Source organism: Camponotus vicinus, unplaced genomic scaffold (genome assembly GCF_025532165.1).
Source record: "Camponotus vicinus isolate PSW18456_S1 unplaced genomic scaffold, iyCamVici1.0 SCAF_10, whole genome shotgun sequence".
Taxonomy (NCBI): Eukaryota; Metazoa; Arthropoda; class Insecta; order Hymenoptera; family Formicidae; genus Camponotus; species Camponotus vicinus.
This window is the reverse complement of record NW_028141946.1, coordinates 5765084-5787979: the sequence shown is the minus strand read 5'-3', so window position 1 is coordinate 5787979 and position 22896 is coordinate 5765084. Positions and strand designations below refer to the sequence as shown.

Sequence of the window (22896 nt, the reverse complement as noted above, 5' to 3'; positions counted from 1 at the left end):
CATGAAAATCTAATTAAATCAGAAATTTAGGATCGTAATACATTTTTAAATACAACTTTATGTATATTATGCAACCACACAGTTTTAATGAATACGAAATTATTGTCACGACTTTCTTAATCTTGCTGATGATTCATGACCATACAAATAGATGACTTGATCGTTTGACACTTCAGATTTGAACATAAAGGTTCGTGCTCGACCTATTCTTGACCAAAGGTCAATATAATGAACCTGGCAATGATCCAAAGTCAAGATCTGGTCCGTCTGTTATAAGTTAAAGCGAGCCCTTTCCGTGGTTAATGAAGTGTATCGTACGAATATATATTTGGCAGGAATGTTGAACCTTTGTCATTTCGTTTTGTCGAACGTTACAATGCATCTTTCATCCTCCAATTCACGGTTGGAAGATTCGAATGCTCCCACAAACTTTCCGAACGTTCAAGGTCCTCTTCTAAAGTCATTGCGATTTTTCATTTCCCAAATCCAAGCCCGAGGTCGCTGTAATCCGGATCACAATGATCTGCAACGAGATCGTAATCGTAAAAGGATATAAACGCATTCGTGCAGAACATATTGAAAACGAGTCTCGCTCTCACTATTGACCGATCATTCTATTCATTGTTTTTTTCTACTTGAGTGTGCCAATTATCCATGGGAATTTGTAGTTTTTGCGTACCATTATGTTAAAATTATTTATCGAAATAAATTAATATTAATTTATATTAAAGAATAGAGGAAACGGATTATAAAATAGGGGAAACGAATTATATAAAATAAAAAAATATATAATGTATATCATTTATATTCTTCGCGTATAATACAACGGATAAATTCCCAATGAAATTTGTCCAGACGAATTTTCTAGCCGCCACTTGTGAATGATGTTCGCCCGAGCGAGCAAGTAAATACATGTTGCGATTTTTATATTATAGATTAGAGTGCCACTAAAGGTGAGTCTCCCGGCCAAGCCGAAGGAAGTGATTGTGTCGATCACGAAAAAACATTTACGCTGCGGACTTAAGGGCCATCCGCTGATTCTTGATGGGGATTTCCCACACGAGGTCAAAGTCGACGAATCTTCTTGGCTACTCGAGGACGGGAAAGTGTTGTTGATTAATCTGGAAAAGGTGAGTCGTGGACACATACACATGTGGCACAATCCGCGCCCTCGCATTAGTAATATGCTTTTTCGCGACCTTGCCGCTCTTCGGCCTTGCCGGAACGGTAATTCCGATAGTTCTAAAGATCGTTTAATCGTAGACGTATGTGCGTGTGGAGATTCAAGATACGCATGATCGATTGGCAATGAATCCAATGAACATGCAAAAATATTTAATTGAGTACTAATTAATTATTCCATGATTATCGTATTAATCATTCGCAATTATACTTGTCACAATATCAAAAATTTTATTTCATGAAATAAAAAATATAATAATTATTTTGTATTCATTTGCGACATATATATTAAGATGTACGGACATTGTATCAAAGTAATTCGACTATCGATTAAATGATACAAAATATCAGAATGATTTTAAAATTGTTTAAATAAAAACAAAAAATTGTTAACGGCAATATAACTATAAATATGAATTTGTATATGATATAATAGATTATGCAATCATTCTTCTAATCAATAATGAAATCGACATTTACGACATATAGGTCAATAAGATGCAATGGTGGGCTCATGTAATAACGAGCGAGCCGGAAATCAGTACGAAGAAAGTAAATCCCGAACCTAGTAAGCTTTCTGACCTCGATGGAGAGACACGAGGCCTCGTAGAAAAGATGATGTATGATCAAAGGCAGAAGGAGTTAGGACTTCCAACATCCGATGAGCAAAAGAAACAGGATGTTATTAAAAAGTAAGATATTTTTGCGCATATATAGATTGTATTATATATTAATATTTTAAATAATTTATTAAATTTTACAGGTTCATGCAACAACATCCCGAGATGGATTTCTCAAAATGTAAATTTAATTAATCTTATTTGTTGAATTTACAGAAACGCTTAATGATATTCTAATATTACATGATATTACTAAGATCGTATTTTGCTTTTTATTATCACAATGCAATGTGCGAGTCTCTCTGCATTTATGGCTCCGTATATTTAAAAAGAGAAACATATATGCGATATAACTGCAGAGATTGTAGAAGATGGCACCACTATATTAGGCTATATAATGATGTATACAGAATTCTACTATCGATTGAAATGTTTTTTGATTTTTTTAATATTCTTTTCGCCGTTTTTTTGTATTTTACTACTTATCTATAGCTGTAAAGAAAACAAATCGCACAGAGTATAAGTTTTCAATTTTTATATTATATTTCTTATCTAGCGCGCGCGATCTCGTTCATTGAATAGAAAGAGGATGAATTAGAATTGTATGATCATAATATAAGAAATATAAAGATTATGTAAACATTTCTTTTCTTCCGGATTTCCAATAATATTATTTATATATTTAATTATAATTAATAAATATTTGGTTTAAAGGTAAGTAACAGATAAGTAAAGAAAACTGTAGATACAACCAACTGTGTTAATTTCTGCAAAAATTACACTTCATTCCGTAAATCCTTATATAAAAAGTAATAATAATCTTTATATAAAAAGATACAAACCATGCTTGCAGAAATATGTGATGTAGTAACAATATAATTAGCTTTACATTTAATTTTTTCAAATACGTGTTTGCACTTTTTGCCATATCGATAAATCGAGATACTTGAAATTTGTAGTTTGATTGCTTTATCATTCATTTTTCCGCCTTTATCTTCGTTCATATGTAAATACTAATTACAATTATAATTTAAGCATATCTTCTAAGTATATTTATTCATCTGTCTGTTTTATCACTTTTGTAATCCAACGTACATAATTGGATAGTCTCGCATATATACCGAATTTGCCACGTTTGCCGCAACCTTCACCGAAACTAGTGATGCCAAAAATTGTCCACGGATGATCGGGCTTTCGAGGATCTTTGCAGAGTAGAGGACCTCCGCTATCGCCCGCGCAAGAATCCATTTTTCCACGACGATAACCGGCGCAGAACATATTGTCCGTGATTCTATAATCTATGTAGACTTTTCGGCAGGTTTCGGGTGACACTATTGGAACCTAAAATCAAACTTGATGTTTTTATATTGTTTTTCACATGTAATTGCCGTTGTATCCTTATTATTATATCATCAAACAATTAAATTATTTTTTTTTTCATTAAAATGTAGGATGAAATCGCGTACTTTGACTTCGTGCAGCACATCTGTTCCATAATCATCCGTCACGCTGGATTTGCCCCAGCCGATAATAGTACAAAACTGGTTCGTAGGTAAAGGCTGCTTCGGCGCAGGTAAACATGCGATACCTCTCGAGGGAGACGGAGTTAGGATAATAGGTAAACGAAGTAGAGCCACGTCGTTATCAACAGTATCGGCGTCGTATTCCGGGTGGATGGTCACGGAGTCCACCTACACATTCATAAACCTTATCACAATAGAGCATAAAATTATCTTCATTGAACTCTTCGATTGTGATTCGTACCCTAAGTTCTAATTCCGTGCCTTCCTTCTTCGTTAAATCGTGTTCTCCAATGCGAACGTACAGACGTTTTCTAATACAATGTGCGGCAGTCAATACCCATCGTGGAGATACTAATGTTCCGCCGCAAAAAGCTTCCTAGAAAAATAAAGGCTATTAATTTTCCAGATTTAAATAACATAAAATCTTTTTTTCCTATAATTTATAATTTTATAACTTTCTGTGCTATTCTAATTTTAATTTTATTCCTACGGTTATTGATTTAGCAGAAATGTAAGATTAATATCGTTGCGTACTCGAAATCGATTTAACACTGCCACTTGCCACGGCCAACTTCCAGGTGTAGCTGGACGGCCGCCGATAATTCGCATGAAGTACGATAATCTAGCACTTTTGTGAGAGTTCGCTATTCCACACTTCCAAGTATTTGGATTCTTGTCCGGAGCGAAACTATCCACTGCGTTAGGATTAAGTTCGAACTCGTCCAACACCAAGTCTAGAAAATTGAACAAAAATCAATTGTTAATACTTTATCTAAATCAAATTTCGAGTGCTGTTCAAGATATTTACTTTCACCATCTTCTTCGTGGCTACCGTGAATCTTTCGATTGATCCATCTTTGGCAAAAGCTACCGTCAACGTAACAATAAGCGCTCTCTCGTATCACATCGCGACCGCAAATGCCAGGCTTTCTGCACCATCTAATCAGAATGGAACGAATATATTCATTGACATTAATTACGTAAAAATACGTATAAATTTTATATGATATACTTATGACGTTGCGTGGTGCATAGTCTCGTGCAAGGCGACCATTTACTCCATTTCCCGTAATGTCTCTCAGAGTGTTCTTTAATATTTTGATCTCTTCGCTTTCCATGCCTAGGCTCTGCTTCTCTAGGTGTCTGTCAAAAGCGTATATTTATTTATTAATTAAAAATTAGAGGCGACTCATCGCGAAAACGAACGCATATCGCGACTCACCTGAAATCTTTTATCTCTTATCACGTGAAATCCTTTATCCCTTCGTCGATGTCTCCGACGCTGACGCTGCTTGCAACGCCTTCGACGACCCTTTCTGTTATGTTCACAACCGCGTTCTTCCTATTACATTATGACAAGTCATTAATATTGATGTATATTATAGGAGAAAATACGATATATGACGACAAAATATTTTTTCATAATTATATATAAAGAATTTCTTTTTATGTGTCGTTGCAAATTAATACGAATAAATACGCTTGCATATGTGTGTGTATTATAGAAGGATAATTTTGTCATATGATGCATTTGGATCTTTAACCGAAGCTCATTCACAATAATATCATAAATATATATTTATATATTTTTACCCTAAGTACAGTTGATCCACAATTTTCTTTCAATCGGCACCTCCTGACACGATTTTGTGTACAATAACGATCGCACACTGACCATTCGCTCCAACTCGTGAAATGCGACAGCTTTGTAGCTTCTATGAATATAATGTAAGATATGTTGAAAAAAATATTTTCAATTAAGAGGAAATATTTTTATGAAAACAAAGTGGCACGCACACATACTTACTGTTCTTTGGTAAATATTCCACAGTGGACGGCTGGTTGGTCGAATGGAGATAATCTACATCGCCCTTAATTCCAAAGACAAATGTCTTATTTTCATTCTACAAAGAATTTTCAAACATTATTATTGAAATTGCATAGATTCTTTGATCAATTATCTTCTTGTAATATTATTAGAAATCTATAATTTTTTTATAGATTATTTTTTGAATCGGTATATTATAGTGTTACAATCTTTAATCAATAATATTATTATATAACATTGTGCGAACTTTGACATTTATTAAATTTTGTAATTTTTATATTAAACGTGTAAATTAGATTAGATGCAATCACTTCATCTTGGCGAAAGGATTAATCTCGATGAAAATTTCATATCGCAATATCCATCGTTCTTATGGCATTTCTATATGTCGGCAATGATTGTATGCTGATACGATTACCTTTAAAGTACTTTGAGATTGTCTGTTCTAGACCGATAGACTTAATAGATACGACCTGGTCAGCATTCGGCTGATTCTAATATCGTCCAGTAGTCTCCAAGGCTATAACGCCCAAGTCGCGATAATAAACTCAATTTGTCTGCTGGTAATGGCATCGCGACGTAACCGTTGTCGACGTTAATCATGCGTTACGCGATGTCACCGTAGTTGACGGAGTACGTAGGTATATAAAATTACTGTCATTTCGCCGTCACGCCTTGTCGAAGCTCCTCAAAGTTTGCCTGCTCTGAAACTCCGTAATAGTTCGGAGAGCCGCGATGAATCATTACAATTCATTTGGAGGCACGATTAAAATGATACTTGAAGCGTTCTTTTAACGGCCTACATGATATAATATTGTGCGAGATGAATAATGCAAAACTCGATTACCCAATCGAGGATGATTATCTCGGAGAAATCTAGTATTGAATTCATAACAGAAAGAAAAAAAATTTATCTCTCATATACATCGTCGTATGTACATCTAATTTAGAATTTAAATAATTGTTAACTGTTATTTAACAGTACTCGCTATCGATGATTTTTGAAAGAGAAAAATATATTTGACATAATCAACTATAATAATAATAATAATATATAATAAAATAAATAAATTTGAAATTGAGAAATCGCCTAGTAATTCAATATTAAATTATTGCCTAATTAAATGATGATTTAATACTAATTACTTATCGAAAGATGGAACACAAGATAGAAAAACACTAAATGAAGAAAGACGCGAAATGGACGTGAAAAAGATGGAATGAGCGAAATTTATATGCGACGAGGCTAGCGTGTCCAAACTAGGTTGAAACGTGCGGTACCTTGCATCTCGGTGACGATCTCGCAAAAAGATCATGCCGCTAAAAGGAAAGACAATTCCGGAGGGTGAAATCGAAGAGCGTGTTGCCTTATTGTCGACGCGACTTCGCCATTTGAAAATCTTTACAGGGTCTATATGAGAACGCACAACGAATCTCTGATCAAAAAATTCAAAAAACATAAATGACTTCGCTAAAAATTAATACAAATTTTAATTTGTCAAACGAACACTTTGATTCGAGATCTCTCAATGTTTGTTGTAATTCAGTAACAAACGAACTTTCAGCTCTAGTTTACGGAAGGAGAAAAGGGATTATCTAATTTTGATAAAATCTACATCTATCCATTTATCCCTTCTATTTTTTATTCATATTTTTATATCTATTGTATGAAGAAATAATTCGCTTTAAATTTATTTGTATGGCATAATTTACTATGATCGAGAGATCTCTAACATATAAAATATATATTACGAAGATTAATAGCGAAAATAGATACAAATCAAGATCGGGGAATGCTATGATGAAAATTAATAACAGCAAGCCATGCAATTGAAATTGTTGAAGCGTATTTAAGATACGACACACGTAATTCGAAATTACCATTTCTATGACCCAATCTGGATCATGAATGCACGAAGAAACATGCTACAGAGGTCGAATGGAACATGAAGAAAGGTTCGGAAGCCGCTTCACGAGCTAACGCCTGAGCTATACCGTAGATGGTATCGTGGCCGGTCTCTGCCCACCGTGTCTGCGCATATTTTAATATTACGAGATCGACGCATTGATACCACGATATATACTTTCATTGACACATAGCTTCGTGTATTACATTTTACAATTTCTTAAACAATTCTTCAACAATTTGGTAGATTATTTCTTGTTGTGAAAACAACCCATGTTTTTACAATTTAATCTTTAACTTATTCTTTTTTAACGGTTTGTTAAAATGTTACATCGGAAAACACAGCTATAATTTGAAAATTATAATCATTACATTAATAATAATTTATCTCTAAAATTGTTATAATTTTGGTTCTTGCATGAATAAAGATTTTCACACACGATTCCGCATAAATCGCGAAGACGAAGGGAAAATCATGGAGAAATTCATTTCGCATCGACGCTTTCTCCTGCTCTAGATGGTCGAAATTTGTTCAACGATGATCGAAAGTGATTGGAGACTTTTTTAGGAATGTTTTTTTAGGATTGTTTTTATGGAGATTTTTAATGTGTGGGTTCTTTCATAACCTTGCTTGTATCACTATGCTGTCAGTGGAATGTTCTCTATGGAAAGATCGTGATCTGTTCTTGAAATTGGAAAATTCGTTGTATTTATTGATATTTTTAACATCTTGATAATTTTAGTTGAAATCAAAAATTTTGACAAAAGACAAATTAAAGAAATTTGATAAAGCATAACGTGATATGTATGAAAAACGCACACGCTTCTAATGATGACAAATTAGAATTTCATTGATGTGTAATCACGATGTAATTTGAATATAGCTGTAATTATATGACATAACGCATATTCGTTCATTTAATCTCAAGAGAAATTATAACTGCATTATATCTTTGACGCAGCTGGAATACTTGATTCAAGCTCATCGATTTATAGAGAAATATAATTGCAAGGATACTTACACGTATAACAGAATGATCATTACGACATTGTCATGATTGTTGCATATGAGTAATGTTAGACTCGTAATATTCATGGGACCACAATTTACACTCGCGTCAGCGTTTATTCTCTCCTGCCAACAATCGATTAATGTAATGGACAGCGTCATAAAGTACAATAATGCCATACAGTTGCATCGACAGCTGTTGGGAACAATTCATACGCTTTGAAGTCCGTTTGGCAACGTGTACTCGTTGCCAGGGATAACAACGCGCTTTATTTCTCTTTTTGTGCTACTTCTTACTTTATGTAAGCGGTTCGATGCCTTTCAAGTCAAAGTTTACGAGAACTCATAAATACTGCTCTGTTTTAATTAGATTTTTCATAGCAGTAATAAACGCGCGTGTCTTGAAAAATCGTTTATCTCACGAATATTGAACGCGAGATGAAAGTGGCTTCCTTATACTTTTAAACTGTTTCGTTTTCGCGATGTATTTAAAACATAAGCCACTAAACTCTTCTGACCCATTTGTGACCCAATATATATCTAGCATGTCATGTATTACATAATTTTTTAAATCGTTTTGCTGAGTGAAAATATGCAAAATTTATAGCTAACCGCAATGTAACGGTTTTACCTTATGCGTTTCTCTCAAAAGTTCCATAAACATATCTCATAATCCCTTCGTGTTCGGGAAGATCATTGTATGTGATTTATTATTTCCATTGTTTAACATGCAATATAACGCGATAGAATAATTTTTACTTAAACCGTAGAATAGCATGCCTCTCGTGCTTCTATCTTTGTTAAGTTGTTGAAATATTGATAATATTCAAACAAAATTTATACTATATTTATGTTTTATTTTTATTAATCACGCATATAGAATTAATTTACAAGTATATATGATTTAAAAATTCTCAAAAAATTGACTTTTTCATGCTTAATTTTCTTCCCTTACAATCATTTTGAACTTTAAAAATACCCTTAATAATGCAATTTTCTCGAGACCAAATTCAATTATGAATTTTTTAATAGACATTGTGTATTATTTACATTATCAGAAATATGTTACGTTTACACATTATGTTACTATATACATATTAGATTAAATCGCAGATGCCGCCAAATTTTCTGCGACCTTAATAAGCGTAAATAGAGAGCGGCAAATAAAAGTAGCAGGAGATGATTTCTCAGATCTATGGTAAAAGCCAAGTTCACAAGAAGTTAATTTGCGTCGGCGTCTAAGTGGGAATTTAGACCGTAAAACTAGCCATTATGATCGTTTGAGGAACGGCAGCAAGGGGAGTCACCTGCAGTGCTTTTAACCATCGCTAACCATCCGTTCTCAACTCGCTGTTCCCTTCGTTCGTTCTTCCACGTATAGTAAGGCGTCCGGCTTGCATTTATGGCCACGGTTATTTCCGGATCAGCGTCTCCGACACCATACACCACCGCTTTATATTACTAGGACTTTGTAACCCCTTATTGTTCCTTGACACTGGTATTCCCTCGCATGAAAGAGTCTGCGCGAGATACATCATTGCCCGCGGCTAATTTTACAAGTACTCTATCGATACGCTATGCGGAACTTTCATAAAGCCGATCATCGTTTCCTCATTTTATTCTCGTTTTTGTTAGCTATGATAAAATTAAAAGCGCGCTTTCATAATTTAATTTTCAATTTTTGCGAATTTATATAATTTATTTATTTACGAATTTTTATTGAAAATATTTTTATTCATTTATTTACTTCTGACATTTATAAAAGACATATGCAATAAAGCGTCTTAATAATAAATTCTTGCATATTCCACGTGAAAAGTAACTTAGTCATCATCTGATATTGTAAAATTTACTCTGTCAAGGCAATCAGATTTATTATTTAATGATGATGAAATTGTGATGTTGCATTCTCTCGAATTGAATGGCCGTATTTACGGGAAACGGTGCGTTCATTTAGCGCAAAAAAAACGTATATGAATGACAGTTAATACACGATATTAATGAAGGCAACTCTTTGTGCATAGACGAGTTATACCGGAATAACTTGTTTCGAGTCATTCCCACCTCGTACATGATGTTTGCTAAATTCAAAGTAAAGACACAATGTCACGTGCTGCAATACTCATAACATTATGCGCTTGTCCTATAGATTTAAAGATGTCTTTTATAAACATATGTATATGTATATGTATATGTGCAAACAATATGATTAGAGATGATACATGCAAATTTATATTTTTTTTATAAGGGACTACAGATTGATCTACATGATATGAGCTACAATTTAGCACACATTTGAAGTGTTTTATACGTATATAAAATAATAGATTTATAAATAATAATAGACATGTAAAACATTGAAGGATTAAACATTTCCTGTTCTTTGAACTTTATTCTTTCACAGACGCACGAATACCATTTGAATAAACGCACGTGCAATACAACTTTGCTTAAGCAAGTCATGCGTCTCTTATCGATGAATCAAACGTGAGACAGTAATTCGTGTCATGAGTAGTATGTATGGAACACCGGAGACTTCAACAATCATGCATTGAACTCCCGGCTGATCACAGAATTCTAATCATTTCTTCCGCCGGTATCGTGATCGCTTTTCCCGCGTACATCGACGACGAGACAATGGAATCGCCGGTCTTGGCACAGGCGACGTGAAACATCTAAAGGTAAAGAAACCACGAGGAAGATGAGTAGAGGCGGCCAAGCAAACGGGAGTGGGTGAGACGGGGAAGAGACGTCGGTAGAAACGAGCCCCAACAGATTTTACGGAAAGAAGAGGGAGACGAACGTGATCTCAAACGCGGTTGCAAGTCTCTGGACGTTGCTGAAGGGACATCGTATGCGACATTCTCTTCGTCTTTCTTTATGTTCTCTTCGTCCTCTCTCGGGGCCTCTTACACCTCTTCTCCTCTTATCCTCGTCGGAGTCCCGCGTGGTGCCTCGTTTCTTTCCCTGACGACGACAACTTTTTATCAGCCGCGAGACTCACATACTTCCTGCCCGACAACGGGCTGAAATTCCACGCGATAGTCGTCACGATACGCAATAAGAAGCTAATCGAGCTGGATTCACCAGAAGAAGCTGCCGGGTGATACGGAGATTCCCGCGGGAGAGGATTCTCCACGGGGTGCCAACGAGACGTTCCAGTCTTTCATGGTTGTTCTTACGCCGGTGAAAAGTACGCGATACCAGGACATTTTTTGCATAGTTTAATAAAGCGAAAGAAGAGCCGGTTTCTTCAGCTATTAGACGATTTAACTTGCAGCGCATAGACTTTTTCTTTTGATTAAAACATGTCTTGGAATATGATATTCAAGATATTCATTGTTGTCAAAAAAGCAATTTATTATCGAACGCGAATTTAACGCAAGTAAGCCGGTGTGAATCAGCTACAACTTTACAAATTTAGAATGCATAAAGAAATAGTATAATAATAAAAAAATATCTGTCATTAATGAGACTGTAGTTTTTTCTGATGATAATGAAATTCCATATTAATTTTCTAAGATTATATTTGCCAATTTAAATAATAAATGAACGTTCTCGATGTTAAACGCAAAAACGTGGCAATATTTCACGCACGATTGCGAGCTAATATTTCCTCGGTAGAAAAACGATTTTCACATGTGACAGCGGAGAAACCATTCGTGAATCAATGAGCTTTCTTCATCCCAGTGTCAAAGTTCACGATAATGTTCGGCGAAGGTTGTCTCTTCGGGAAAGTGGAAACAGCTGCTGGAATGTTTCAATAGAGTCTTTCGATGTTCTAATGGAGTGCACGAGCATCTTCGAGGATAAGGACAGGAAGTTTCACCGCGGGTTGCCCGTGGTAACACGGTCGAGGTCAAGCGTCGACGAGTGATACCTACACGATTAGAAAGTCGAGAGATGTTTAGCGAGAGATTGATGCAACATCTCCTTTGCGAATATCCGATCACACTCGTTACAAAGCTGACTGAGAGGTGACTGCTAATTGGAAGATCGACAACGCGATTGATTATATTTTCTGGGATGGGAAAGATGCTTCTTCGACTTTGGAGCTCGATCAAAAGAACTAGGATGTATAGGTGAAGTCATGTTGTTCTCAATAGAAAGTAAGAATTATTACATACATTGATTAAGTGATATTAAATAGTTATTGTATTGATTATTTTGTTCCTTTGGCGTGATAAAATTTCTTCCAATGACAAATTTTTTTCCAGAAAATATTCAATGAAAAAATATTTATAATAATATAAAGATTATGCTAGTAAAACATTCTTAAGATTTTTAATATTCGCAAAAATTCTTTACGTTGAATTGATTAATCATAAAATATCTTCATCGAAGATGTATATTTAAAACACACTGCTGGCGTTATTTACACATATTAATCTGAAGAAGGAGCGTACGCTAAATAACGGTATTTGAAAAGAGCATTCAATTTATCGAGATGTTAATAAACGATTTGAAAGGACGACATAATTAAATCTCCTCGGGACTTCCTACTTAATTCGCAAGCATCAGCTCTAATCGATATAGTAATAAAGGAATCCTCGCTTGGTAAAACGCAAAAAGAAAATGCAGAAACTGCTTGAAAAATACATGTCTGCATTCCTAACATCGCGCTATCGTATAAAAATTAAAGAAACCAATATCCGTTATTCGATTATTTTTAACAAACCCAAATTTACAGCCGACAAGATAACGCTAACCGAGACGTGAAAGTACTGCTCTTCCAATATCTATGGGGTGTAACGTCTTGACGTTGTGTTATAAATTAGCTTGTTAACCCGACGATACGCGCTGTTGGATAAGCAAAAGGAGATTTAGATAAGCGCTTATCTTCCTCTATTGTCCGTGTATATGTAATAAGTTCTTTTACCTTTTTTCTCGTAAAGTTTTTTCTCGACAAGCGAGCTGGCGGATTATTCGGCACAATTGACAAAACGATTGTGTTTGATGACCCGATAACCCGGATGAGTAACGATTTTACAAATACCCGATTATGAAATATTATTCATGCACAGTTACATCAACAAGTCGAAGGAATCGGAGATGGCATTCATTCAGGCAAATATCACCCGTGTTGCTACAGCTGACGAGGATTTTATTGCAGAGATTGCATTCAAGCATGTATTATTGAATTTCGATAAAAAAATTACTGGCGATAAAGAGTACGATTGTCGCGATGCAAAATTTTAGATGCCAATACCTTGAGAGACATTAACGCGTGACTCATGCTTTAACTTGTCAAAAAAAGGAAAAGAAAAAGTAAAAATATTTGTAAACTCTATGTAACAAATTGATGCGTATTTTACATTGCATAAGAATAATTATTGTTTGAGTATTGTTTAGAAGTTGATATTTCCGCGTTCTTTTCTAGTATAACATATTGTTTGTTCAAGTAACGTTCACACACATCCCACGCAAAGTTCATATAATTTTCAACGCGTCTGTGTTTCTGCCTCTCTTGCTAACGGAACTTAATGTTTTGCAGAATATAAATACTTCGTTGATTCCCGCATCTTAACGCACTTCCTTTTCAATCATAGCTTTTATTGCAAGATGAATATTTCGAGCAATGTTATTACCGGCCTTGTTAGCAATAGAACTAGTTTACGTGTCGGCACATTAACCTCGAAATTGTAAATGATTATTGCAGTCTAAGAATGGTCACGAAACAAAATTACAGTAATTATCCCGACGTGCTTAGCTAAAACGAGGTTTCTCCGCTTTGGTCGGTAATTGCATTAGTATTGCTAGGTTCCTGCTGACACGATGCTTTATCGGTTGTTTTAGGCCTCTTGAACCTTTCCGTCTCTCTTCCTTAATCCATCTAATTACTAATCTATCTTTGATAAATTGCATTACATGAAAGAAAAATGTTTATAGTGTGTGAGCTCAATATTTTCTTTACGTACATATTCAGTATATTAGCGATTGTAGCAATTATGCAAAATCATTTTTAAAATATTTGACTTTGGTTGCGTTCGATAAATTTAGAAGTATTTATTTACACACTTGTTCGAAGCATTTTATTATTAAGCAAGCCTAAGAGAATAATTAATGGGAATATACAGAAACAAAGTTACAAAGTACATGGTACATGTAACAGGAATTTTAATTGATAACTTTTAATTAATCTCGCAAATTTATATTATTCGAGTCAATATTAATTTATTTTATATCAAATTTAGATGTGATATTACACGTGATTTTTTAAATTAGAATATATATTAACTGAATGCTAGATATTATATAAATTCGACTAGCAATTAAGTAAACTTGTACTCGATAAATATCCAAAATTATAGTGCATTAGTTGGATACAAGATACGTGTAATACCCCGTTTTCCCTGGCTAAACGATTTTACGATCAATATTCGATCGGTCAGGAAAGTCTTCTCTTCTCGTAATACGATGCGAAGTCGATACTTCTACGGTCTCAGAGGCTAAATACATCGCAGTCGTGAAAACTATTGTCTACCGTGCTGCAGTTAGTAGTCCCAGAACCTTTTCAGCTAACGATGCAATTTTGCGCGCAGCTTCTAACTTTCATAAAGATATATTCGTGTAATTCATCCGATAAATAATCGATTTTAAATTTATAATGAAGCTATAGCTTCGTAAAAACTGCATTACACTATAGATCTCATATTTTTTCTCAATATATATAGATAATTTTTTTCTCTCTTTTTTATATACAATATTTTAATCTATGATTCTAATATTTTAATCTATCTTCATTGCAATAATTAATTATCATTAATTTAAATATGATTTTAATTTTCTATATTTCCAGAATATTATTGATGATAAAATATATAAATGTTATAGCAAGACATATAAAGTAAATTGACAGCATCAATAAGAAATATTGCAACTGAATTTATTTATGCTTTCCAATCTCTTTTTTTACCGGTAGCATAAAAAAATAATATATTCCTAATTCATACAATCTTATTCAATATTTTTTATTCCTAACTGAAGCAAAAATTTTTCGGGAACAAAACTATTGCAATATTTTAAAGAATTACAGATATTTTACAATATGTTTTGCAATATTTTTTATTGATGTATCGTGGATATAAAACAAAATACTCACCAGACCGTCGGCGGCAACCGCGTAGGCAACGACAAGTAGGACCACGAGGACGCGGAGGATCGCGCCGGCGATCATGCCCGGAAGTAGTGGTTCGGTGGATCGCAGCCAGCGGGGCGACCAGCGCAGACAGTTCGACGGCGACGGGGACGCGCTCGTCGAGACGGGCCGGTGGTGCTCTTGTCGCGGACGCATCGCGTCATGATCGCGCTTTACGGACGCGGGCCCGACGCGGCTCGGTTCGCCGGCTGTTCCACGTACCTACTTACTTATTTTTCCACCTTCGGGAGGAAGGAGCTGCGTGTGTAAACGCGCGACCCTACGCGCCGCAGATCTATAAATACGGGCACGACTCCGCGCGAAGAATTTCAAACAACCGCGCCGGTAAAATACCGTCGATGACAGAGTCCCCGGGAGAGACTCGGAGAGCTTCGGCGGCCTCCTCCGTCGAATCCGTCTCGAGGTAGCTCTCGGCCTTGACCCTGCGTCCTAAGTTCGGACGTCGTGACGAAATCCGATATCGATACCGGGTCTTCTTTTAGGCAACCTAATGGCGCAATGATATTAAGATTAGAAGAGGATTATCTTGTTGGAGTAGATATATAATGTAGAAAAGAGATATAAAATAATATTATTTGTGTGTGTGTGTGTGTGTGTGAAGAGCTTCTATTTGTATGAGAATGAAAAACGATATGTAATTTAATGATAAGTAAAATTTCTGTGATGGTTGAAGCATTTCGTGTATCTTACACGTGCAGCAAAGATTTCTATTATAACGCGGCATAGTTTACATTTCCTCCTGCCAGTTCAAACCGACCGGCTAAGAAAGAGCGTAAGAAAAAAGAATACATGCTTCATGCATTTTAGTTACTTTATTTCCGACGAGACTGTTTAACGTCTCATTCTCGCGTGCAAATCGTTACAAGATCAAAAGATCACACTTGACGTCTCTCGCTCCTGGAGAACGCGAGCCTCCGCTGCTATGTGCTCAGGTTCCCTAAATAACGTGCATCAACAAGCGAAATCTTACCCTGGTGTATTTCAACGTATCTGAAAGAATAAATAGCCCGAAATTTTTCGGCGCATCAAGCTCTTCGATATCTCAGACCCTCGAGTAGATGCGGCGAAAAGGCTGATAACTTCTGTCTTAGCATTCCATCTTAGCATTCATCAATACTTGCGATCTTGGATGTGGTATGTGTTTATAGCAGTAGTAGATGATGGGAGAGAGAGAATAATAGTAGCTGAAGAAATAGACGAAGGCAACGGAGTATTCGTGGATCACGCGTGAAATCGCGACACGGTCGCGTCTCTCGTGAATGTCCGGTCTGTCAACTCTCCGCTCTTTGCGGTAACGACGAGCGTGCTTGATAGTTCGTCGCGAATCGTCGTCCGCGAGTCTTATTAAAGGCGAACCCTGTTTTCACCCCGCACACGAAGAGATATCACTCTCATCTTTTCCAGGCGGTAAAATTGTGGAGTACACGACGTGGCGGGGCACGTCGCCGACCAACCGCGGAACCGGCTGATATTTTTAGTTCTCCCGACGTCTTCCACAGCCGACGTCTGTCTTCACCTTTGAGAGCTACCTAGAGCTCGCAGCGATATCTTTGTTCTTCCTCGAAGCACTCTCTCTCATATGCCAGGATTGGCGGCGAATCGTGCCGCTTTCCGATAAGCTTGATCGATGATGCCGCGAGATATTTCGATCTTTCTTTGAGTCGGCATCGTACACTAGTATTACGCGAGCCACCAGACACCATCGATATACTTCATCTTACACAAGTATTCTAGATTGCAATTGTCAATATCTTATCGTTTATTCGATAAGATGAAATTTTATATTTTAGGATTACATTACATAGCATCGATCTTATGAAACACAAGAAAATTATCAATTTTCAATCTTTCCAAATTCTTCACTTATTGTTCTATTCCATCTATCTATCTAATTATCCATTCTAATTGTCTTTCTCATATCATCGCATGTGTCAGCCATAAACTATTTTTTTTATAATTCACTATAAATGTAACTTTCTTTAAAATCAGACTGCGCATCGATCTATTTGTCGATGATTAAATAAAAAACGAATATGGATCATGAAATGTAATTGTCTTCTTGCACTAGTAACTTTACGTGGAGATTTTTATCTGTCATCGGAAGTAACGTTAGGCTAGGACGATTCGTCAATACTAAATGACACTGTCCGATGTCCAGTGTCGTTCACGCGGGAGCTACTCGAGCGAACACAGCACGTGGCTTCAGGCCGACTGACGAGATACACGCGCGCGAGAGGAAGTATCAACGGAGGCTGCTGAGAGGAGTGGCTGCTAAGCTAGGCGGAAGTGGAGGGTGATACCGTCGACCAGAGGTGGAATGAAGGCGGAAGGTATCTCCATCTCTACTTCTTCAAGATGCGTTTACGGTCGATCACGCGCGAAGATGAATACGTATCGACATTTGTTCGGCAAACAGGGGAGCGCGTGTTGCTCCAATAATCGACTGGTTTTACCGCGATAACATCAAGTATCTTTAATAGGTTTTAAATAAATTAACGCTATATTAAAGTGTCATTATCCTTCTTACGTTCTCGTGCGGTCAAATCAACAGAGATATTTAATAATTTTCGAAATATATACTTACGCATTATTGATGTACTTTTGCATGGAAGGGATTTTTCATGAGAAAATTGTGAGATGTTTCGAGCCGCCTTTGATAATAAGCATTTATTTCATCATGTGACATTATCTTTAGCGCTTATGAACATTTAGGTCACTCGGACGCGCATCTAGCGCGAAATGACAATGAAAGATGTGTGAGAAATCTCAAAGTATTTGCCGCGATGCTAGAAATAACTGTACTTAATGGTCTGTTCGAGATGCCCAGTATTAATCGTTACATTAATCGAGCCATCTAAAGAAATTTCTTGATTGTCGGAGTCTTTTAAATATTGAGACAAGGTGTCAAACATTTTTATTATGTATTTACAGTTTGAAATTTGAATATATCATGTCTTCATAATTTTAAATTTTATTCAGTCAATTCCGAAAAAAGAGAAAGAGAGAGGGATGAGGGAGGGAAGCAGAGACCGATCAGGGTCGCTTGAAGGATTCGGTTAATGACACACGTCGCAGTTGCCTACCAGAGTATCCCTGTGGTCCAACCACGCCCCGCTCTCGCAAGAAGATTATACGAAATTGACCGTTTTTGAGGAAAAAATAAGCATGAAGCATGGCCGCTCTTCAGGCCAGTGATTTCGTTCCCGAAACGAGGGCCGTCCTTCGACCTAAGCGAGACTGACTCATATAAACGATATGCTCGCAGATCGGAGGCGTTCCACTCGTTTGAGGAAACTGTTACATTGATTAAAATTGCTCGCGTCCATCTCGCGCCGTATATAACGATTACACGTCGAGGACACGACGTGCGCGCAATATAACGAAGATTAACTGTGTTCCGCAAAGCACGAGACGCGATTAAAGTACGCGTTATTATCGCTACTGGTATTGCGATATATCATAAATTTCACAGCAATGTTCATCTATTCGATAATGCCACCTCGAGGGAATCAATTTTTCAAGTTCATATATCACAATGTTAATTAATATCCATCTCTGATCATTAAAGTAGCGACAATTTTCTTAACAACTTGCAATTTGTCTTAATTATATCGTAGTCCATTTTTATTTATTCTTCTTCAAGTTTAATAAATGACATATATTATCGAAATTCAAGTTGATGTTAAATTGTTTCCAAATTAGTTCGCCGATGAAAACGAGAGCAGAGATCGAGTATCCCGTTATCAATACATAAATCATTGAATAATACACGTTGACGCACATAGAATTCGTTTGGTGTTGATTTGTCTGAATAGTTGACTCTCTCGTCTCATTCCACAGAAACTCGCGAAACCATTTATCGTAAAAACCTCCTTCTATGAGCATTAGGAATAAGTCACTGACACGTTTGATATAAGGAGATCCTTCCTGGAAGACATAACCGACTGGTGGCGACAGATAACAGAGTTTTGTCGTCTGCAGCAGACTCTCATCATTCTGCATATTATTGACTGCAAGCATTTCGGCCCGATTAGCCTGCATAAAGCAAGTAACATTCCGGTACATCAGCAAATCCTTAAGGCAAAGATCTGCGTGAATAAAGGTTGTGATTTTCTTGCCTGATTTGTAAACTTCCTGCGAAAAGGCACTGTTAAATTGCATGATAATTGTCTTCATATTTTCGTCCATCATTAATGCGAAATCGGAATCTATTAGATCTTGTAAATGATCATATTCAACATAAAGATTGCTCTTGAAACTGATGCTCGTCAGTTCGATGAAAAGAGTCGAGGAGTAGCATGCGTAGACAGCGAAAATGCTGAGAAGGATGATTCGCTCGTGTAATTTTGTGGATACCGGTGGAAATGATACACCCAGCATGATACCGACGATTTTCACGAAATGCCATTCACTTGGATTGAACTTCATTAATCGTGAGCACAACCAGAAGATTCCTACAATCGAGAAATTCAGAACGAGCAATCGGAATGCGATGCTCGTAAAATTTTGCTTGACGAGCAGCCTGGGTACCACGAAGCACCAATTCTCGTAGAAGAAAGGATAAGTAAATTGTATAGCGGGTGGTGGTGTATGTTGGTACACATTTCCCATCATCGGCAGCGTAACCATAAGGGCGTCGTATTTTTTAGATCCTACATCGATGAAGATACCAAACGAAGTTCCATTAGACCTTCTAAAGTATTTATTCTCTTCTGTTATCTTGGGAATACCGGTGAAATTCATTTTATCCGCCAGGATATTGATGATGGATACATCTATGCCTTTTAACTTTTGTTCCGCTTTGTTGGCTGATACAATATCGCTATAAGGAAGCCGACGAGTAAAGGCGTAAACCAATGGATAACCATGCATGTTTGGAAAGTCTTCCGTGAACCACACGGTATCTACAGAATACGGTTCGTCGTTCTGACTGTCGGTGAATGGGTTGTATCGATGAACAATCGTGGAGTACTCCGATACTCCGGAATACTCCACAACAATCGCATCGAGAATATTCCTCGACCACATCGCTCGGAAGAGCGTTATGAGATTGCGACACGGTCGACGAAGTATCATCAGTACAAGTACCTTGGGCCGAACGCGATCGTGAATGAGGCGGTTCATGTCTTCGGCAACGAGCTCGCCCTCGACGATATCCGGCTCTCGCTCCGAGACGTAGATATACACGACTAGATCGCGTGACATTCCGCAGGAAGAAACTCGAGACGGTTTCGTCTGATCCGCGTTTACGTAAAGAGTCGGTACGCGTCGACTTGTCGCCGCGAGTATTTTATCGAGAATGTCACCCGCCTGCCCGTCTAATAAAGAGTTTCGAAGTACGAGGACAACGTCCTTCGCCCGTGATGTTTGCAGCACTTTGTTTAAGATATCCACGAAGAAGTCTTTGTCCGAACGATTGGTCAACGTGGAAAAGCAGCTTCGAGTTTCAACGAGGCAGGAGAACACGATGGTCCAGAACAAATGTTGTCGCGTGATTCTCATCTTGGAAGGAAGCGAGCGTGGTTATCAGATGTAATCGAAACGACGACTGAGACGATCAACTGAAAAATGAGTATCAACAATTGCAAGAGACTGTATCGCTAGAATGCAAGGTATACGTTAACGAAGAAAAAATATAGCTTAAAACATTTATGCAGAATTGCTTTAGGAACAGTCCGCCGCAAAATACTCATTAATCTTTGTCACTTAGCGTATTGATTCTTATGCATCAAAGATAAACAGCTGATTGTAATTTCGAATGAATGAAAGCTTTGAAACGCAGGAAATTTTCATGTACAATCGATAAATAAGTCATTATGATTTTATCTCTCTAATTATACGGCAAAATTACACGTTATTCTATCTTGAATTTCTAGGAAAATAAATATTTAACGCGTGCTTATTAACTTTCATTACGTCTTATGGGATCTACCTAAGTATATTTAATTTTTCATGAGAGTTTACATATTCTCTTTTACTCTTAAAATAAATAAAAGAAGGCAGTTCTACCTTTTAGTCTGAAAATTAAAGAACGACTTGTTCTTAGGATTCTTGAACTATAACGTGTACAATATAATTATAGTTTAATAAAAATAGCATTGAATTTAACGTGTGCCATACGAATATGGAATCCAACGGCGTGTAATGCGTGTATAAAAGCACACATAGCGACATATAAAGAGCGCTACTCTCGAATTAATTCCCACGAGCCCGAGACTGAAGGAGACGGCACGGCCATGCGCGTATCCGGATCCCATAGTCCCGTGCCCTTTTAAGTTAAAGGGAAGAGGAGTCGACGAGTGAATGCCGCAGGAACCGAAGGGACACCGATATAAATCAACGTCCAGCCGGCACGACTCGGCCGCAAGAGGAGAACGGAACGGGGGGAGAATAACGGACAGGGGATTCGCTCGGAGTCGCTGTCTTGCCCCTTCGCTACTACTTATATGCTAATGTCAGCAAATCAATTTATTTATATTTATTTATAGCATTCAAATGTTTTTCGGGCCGCGCACGTCGGTCGTCGGCCACCCGCGGACCACCCGCGAAAGCGAGCCGATCCCGCTCGCTGCGGGCTACGAGATCCGTGGGGTCCAGATCGCCCCCTTCTTTCAGACTGATACAGATAGCTGGAGGATGCTGGAGGAAGGGAAAAGGGGGACGATCGACGTGTACCAGTCGATTCAGAGTTTCACGATCCAGACTCCTGTACGCGATCGCGTCTAAAGAGAGAGAAGATAAGATACTTTCACGCAAATGAGCTTTGAATCGTTGAACAATATTTCGTTGTAATAGCCCTTCTCAGAAGCATATTGTTTTTTTATACTCGTAAGGGCATTGAACTATATTTCATGCTGATACACAATCGCCGTTCATCTGATAACGACTGCTGAATGATTAGAATCAGTCAACTGAAAGTTACTGCAATCAATTACAATTTACTCTTTTTTAATATTAGTATATGTCTACATGTATAATATGATATTACATCTATTTTTTATACATATATTTATTTTGTATTTGTTTTAGATCAATTTTGTTTAGATTAATTTTAAACTTGGCATGTATTATAAAAAATTAAAATTTTAAGAATATTAGATAAAATAATTTTCTTTTACATATTGTCAGAATGTATAATGCAAATCTTTATTATTTAAATGTGTTAATTAATTTAGAGAAGCCTACTCTTATTTACATTTCAGTTATCCACTTCCAAATGCAGTATCACGTTTCCTACGTTGCATTTTTTTCATATGTGGTTTACCGATATAAAATAATTCCGTTTCTCTCTCTGGCAAATACGCATATGTATGCATACTGTTGTATACCAGTAACACTATAGCAAGAAATATTGCATATGTCGGGCGCGGTTACTCGAGTCACGCGTGACGTAATTCCGAGGATACCCGAAGTCTTCAGTAACGTATGAAAAGATGTAATCTCGAGAAAGCTTACTTATATTAGCTAACAATATCAAATTATTTTAATTTTTACAAAATTTTAGTACGTTTTATTTTTTTCCGTCAATATTTTTCGAACAATATTTATCAATCAAGGATGTTAAAATATCGATAATAAATATGAATTTATAGAGATTACACTTACTTGTAAGACACGCGTTATAAGCGACTGCGAATGAGAGTACGCAAGTAATTGTGATAATTAAACA

At 36.7% G+C, this 22896-nt stretch overlaps 3 protein-coding genes across 4 annotated transcripts in view; 1 reads left to right on the top strand and 2 right to left on the bottom strand.

The window, feature by feature from the left end:
- The window catches only part of Nudc (nuclear distribution C, dynein complex regulator), a 75286-nt gene extending 72842 nt beyond the window's left edge, over window positions 1-2444 (top strand). For both annotated transcript variants that reach the window (XM_083079127.1, XM_083079126.1), the window contains 3 exons: window positions 936-1130; window positions 1672-1874; window positions 1946-2444. In XM_083079127.1, coding sequence (XP_082935253.1) covers window positions 936-1130; window positions 1672-1874; window positions 1946-1997 — 450 coding nt within the window. In that variant the 3' untranslated portion in view covers window positions 1998-2444. The remainder of the gene's footprint in view (window positions 1-935; window positions 1131-1671; window positions 1875-1945) is intronic.
- A 98-nt stretch (window positions 2445-2542) lies between these two features.
- Window positions 2543-17458, bottom strand: LOC145959940 (uncharacterized). The gene is made up of 11 exons (XM_083079125.1): window positions 16198-17458; window positions 15171-15714; window positions 5133-5229; window positions 4919-5040; window positions 4548-4667; window positions 4338-4468; window positions 4134-4264; window positions 3860-4059; window positions 3567-3701; window positions 3269-3493; window positions 2543-3143 (listed from the first exon to the last, which is right to left on the bottom strand). The coding sequence occupies exons 2-11, from the start codon at window positions 15360-15362 to the stop codon at window positions 2856-2858; spliced, it is 1641 nt and encodes a 546-aa protein (XP_082935251.1). The 5' UTR covers window positions 15363-15714; window positions 16198-17458; the 3' UTR covers window positions 2543-2855.
- Window positions 17459-18851: 1393 nt separating this feature from the next.
- Window positions 18852-20270, bottom strand: LOC145960829 (uncharacterized). The gene has a single exon (XM_083080527.1). It carries the CDS (start codon window positions 20253-20255, stop codon window positions 18852-18854), a length of 1404 nt encoding a protein of 467 aa, XP_082936653.1. The 5' UTR covers window positions 20256-20270.
- Between the last annotated feature and the right edge of the window lie 2626 nt (window positions 20271-22896).

What these genes read in the sequence shown, in the direction of transcription:
- LOC145959940 (XM_083079125.1), bottom strand. Translation starts at nt 15,362, where the DNA reads ATGCGTCCGCGACAAGAGCACCACCGGCCCGTCTCGACGAGCGCGTCC. An exon ending in CGGTTGCCGCCGACGGTCTG is followed by an intron (nt 5,230 to 15,170) that starts GTGAGTATTTTG and finishes AATTCTTTGTAG; the next exon opens with AATGAAAATAAGACATTTGT. An exon ending in CCACGAAGAAGATGGTGAAA is followed by an intron (nt 4,060 to 4,133) that starts GTAAATATCTTG and finishes TCAATTTTCTAG; the next exon opens with ACTTGGTGTTGGACGAGTTC.
- LOC145960829 (XM_083080527.1), bottom strand. Translation starts at nt 20,255, where the DNA reads ATGTGGTCGAGGAATATTCTCGATGCGATTGTTGTGGAGTATTCCGGA.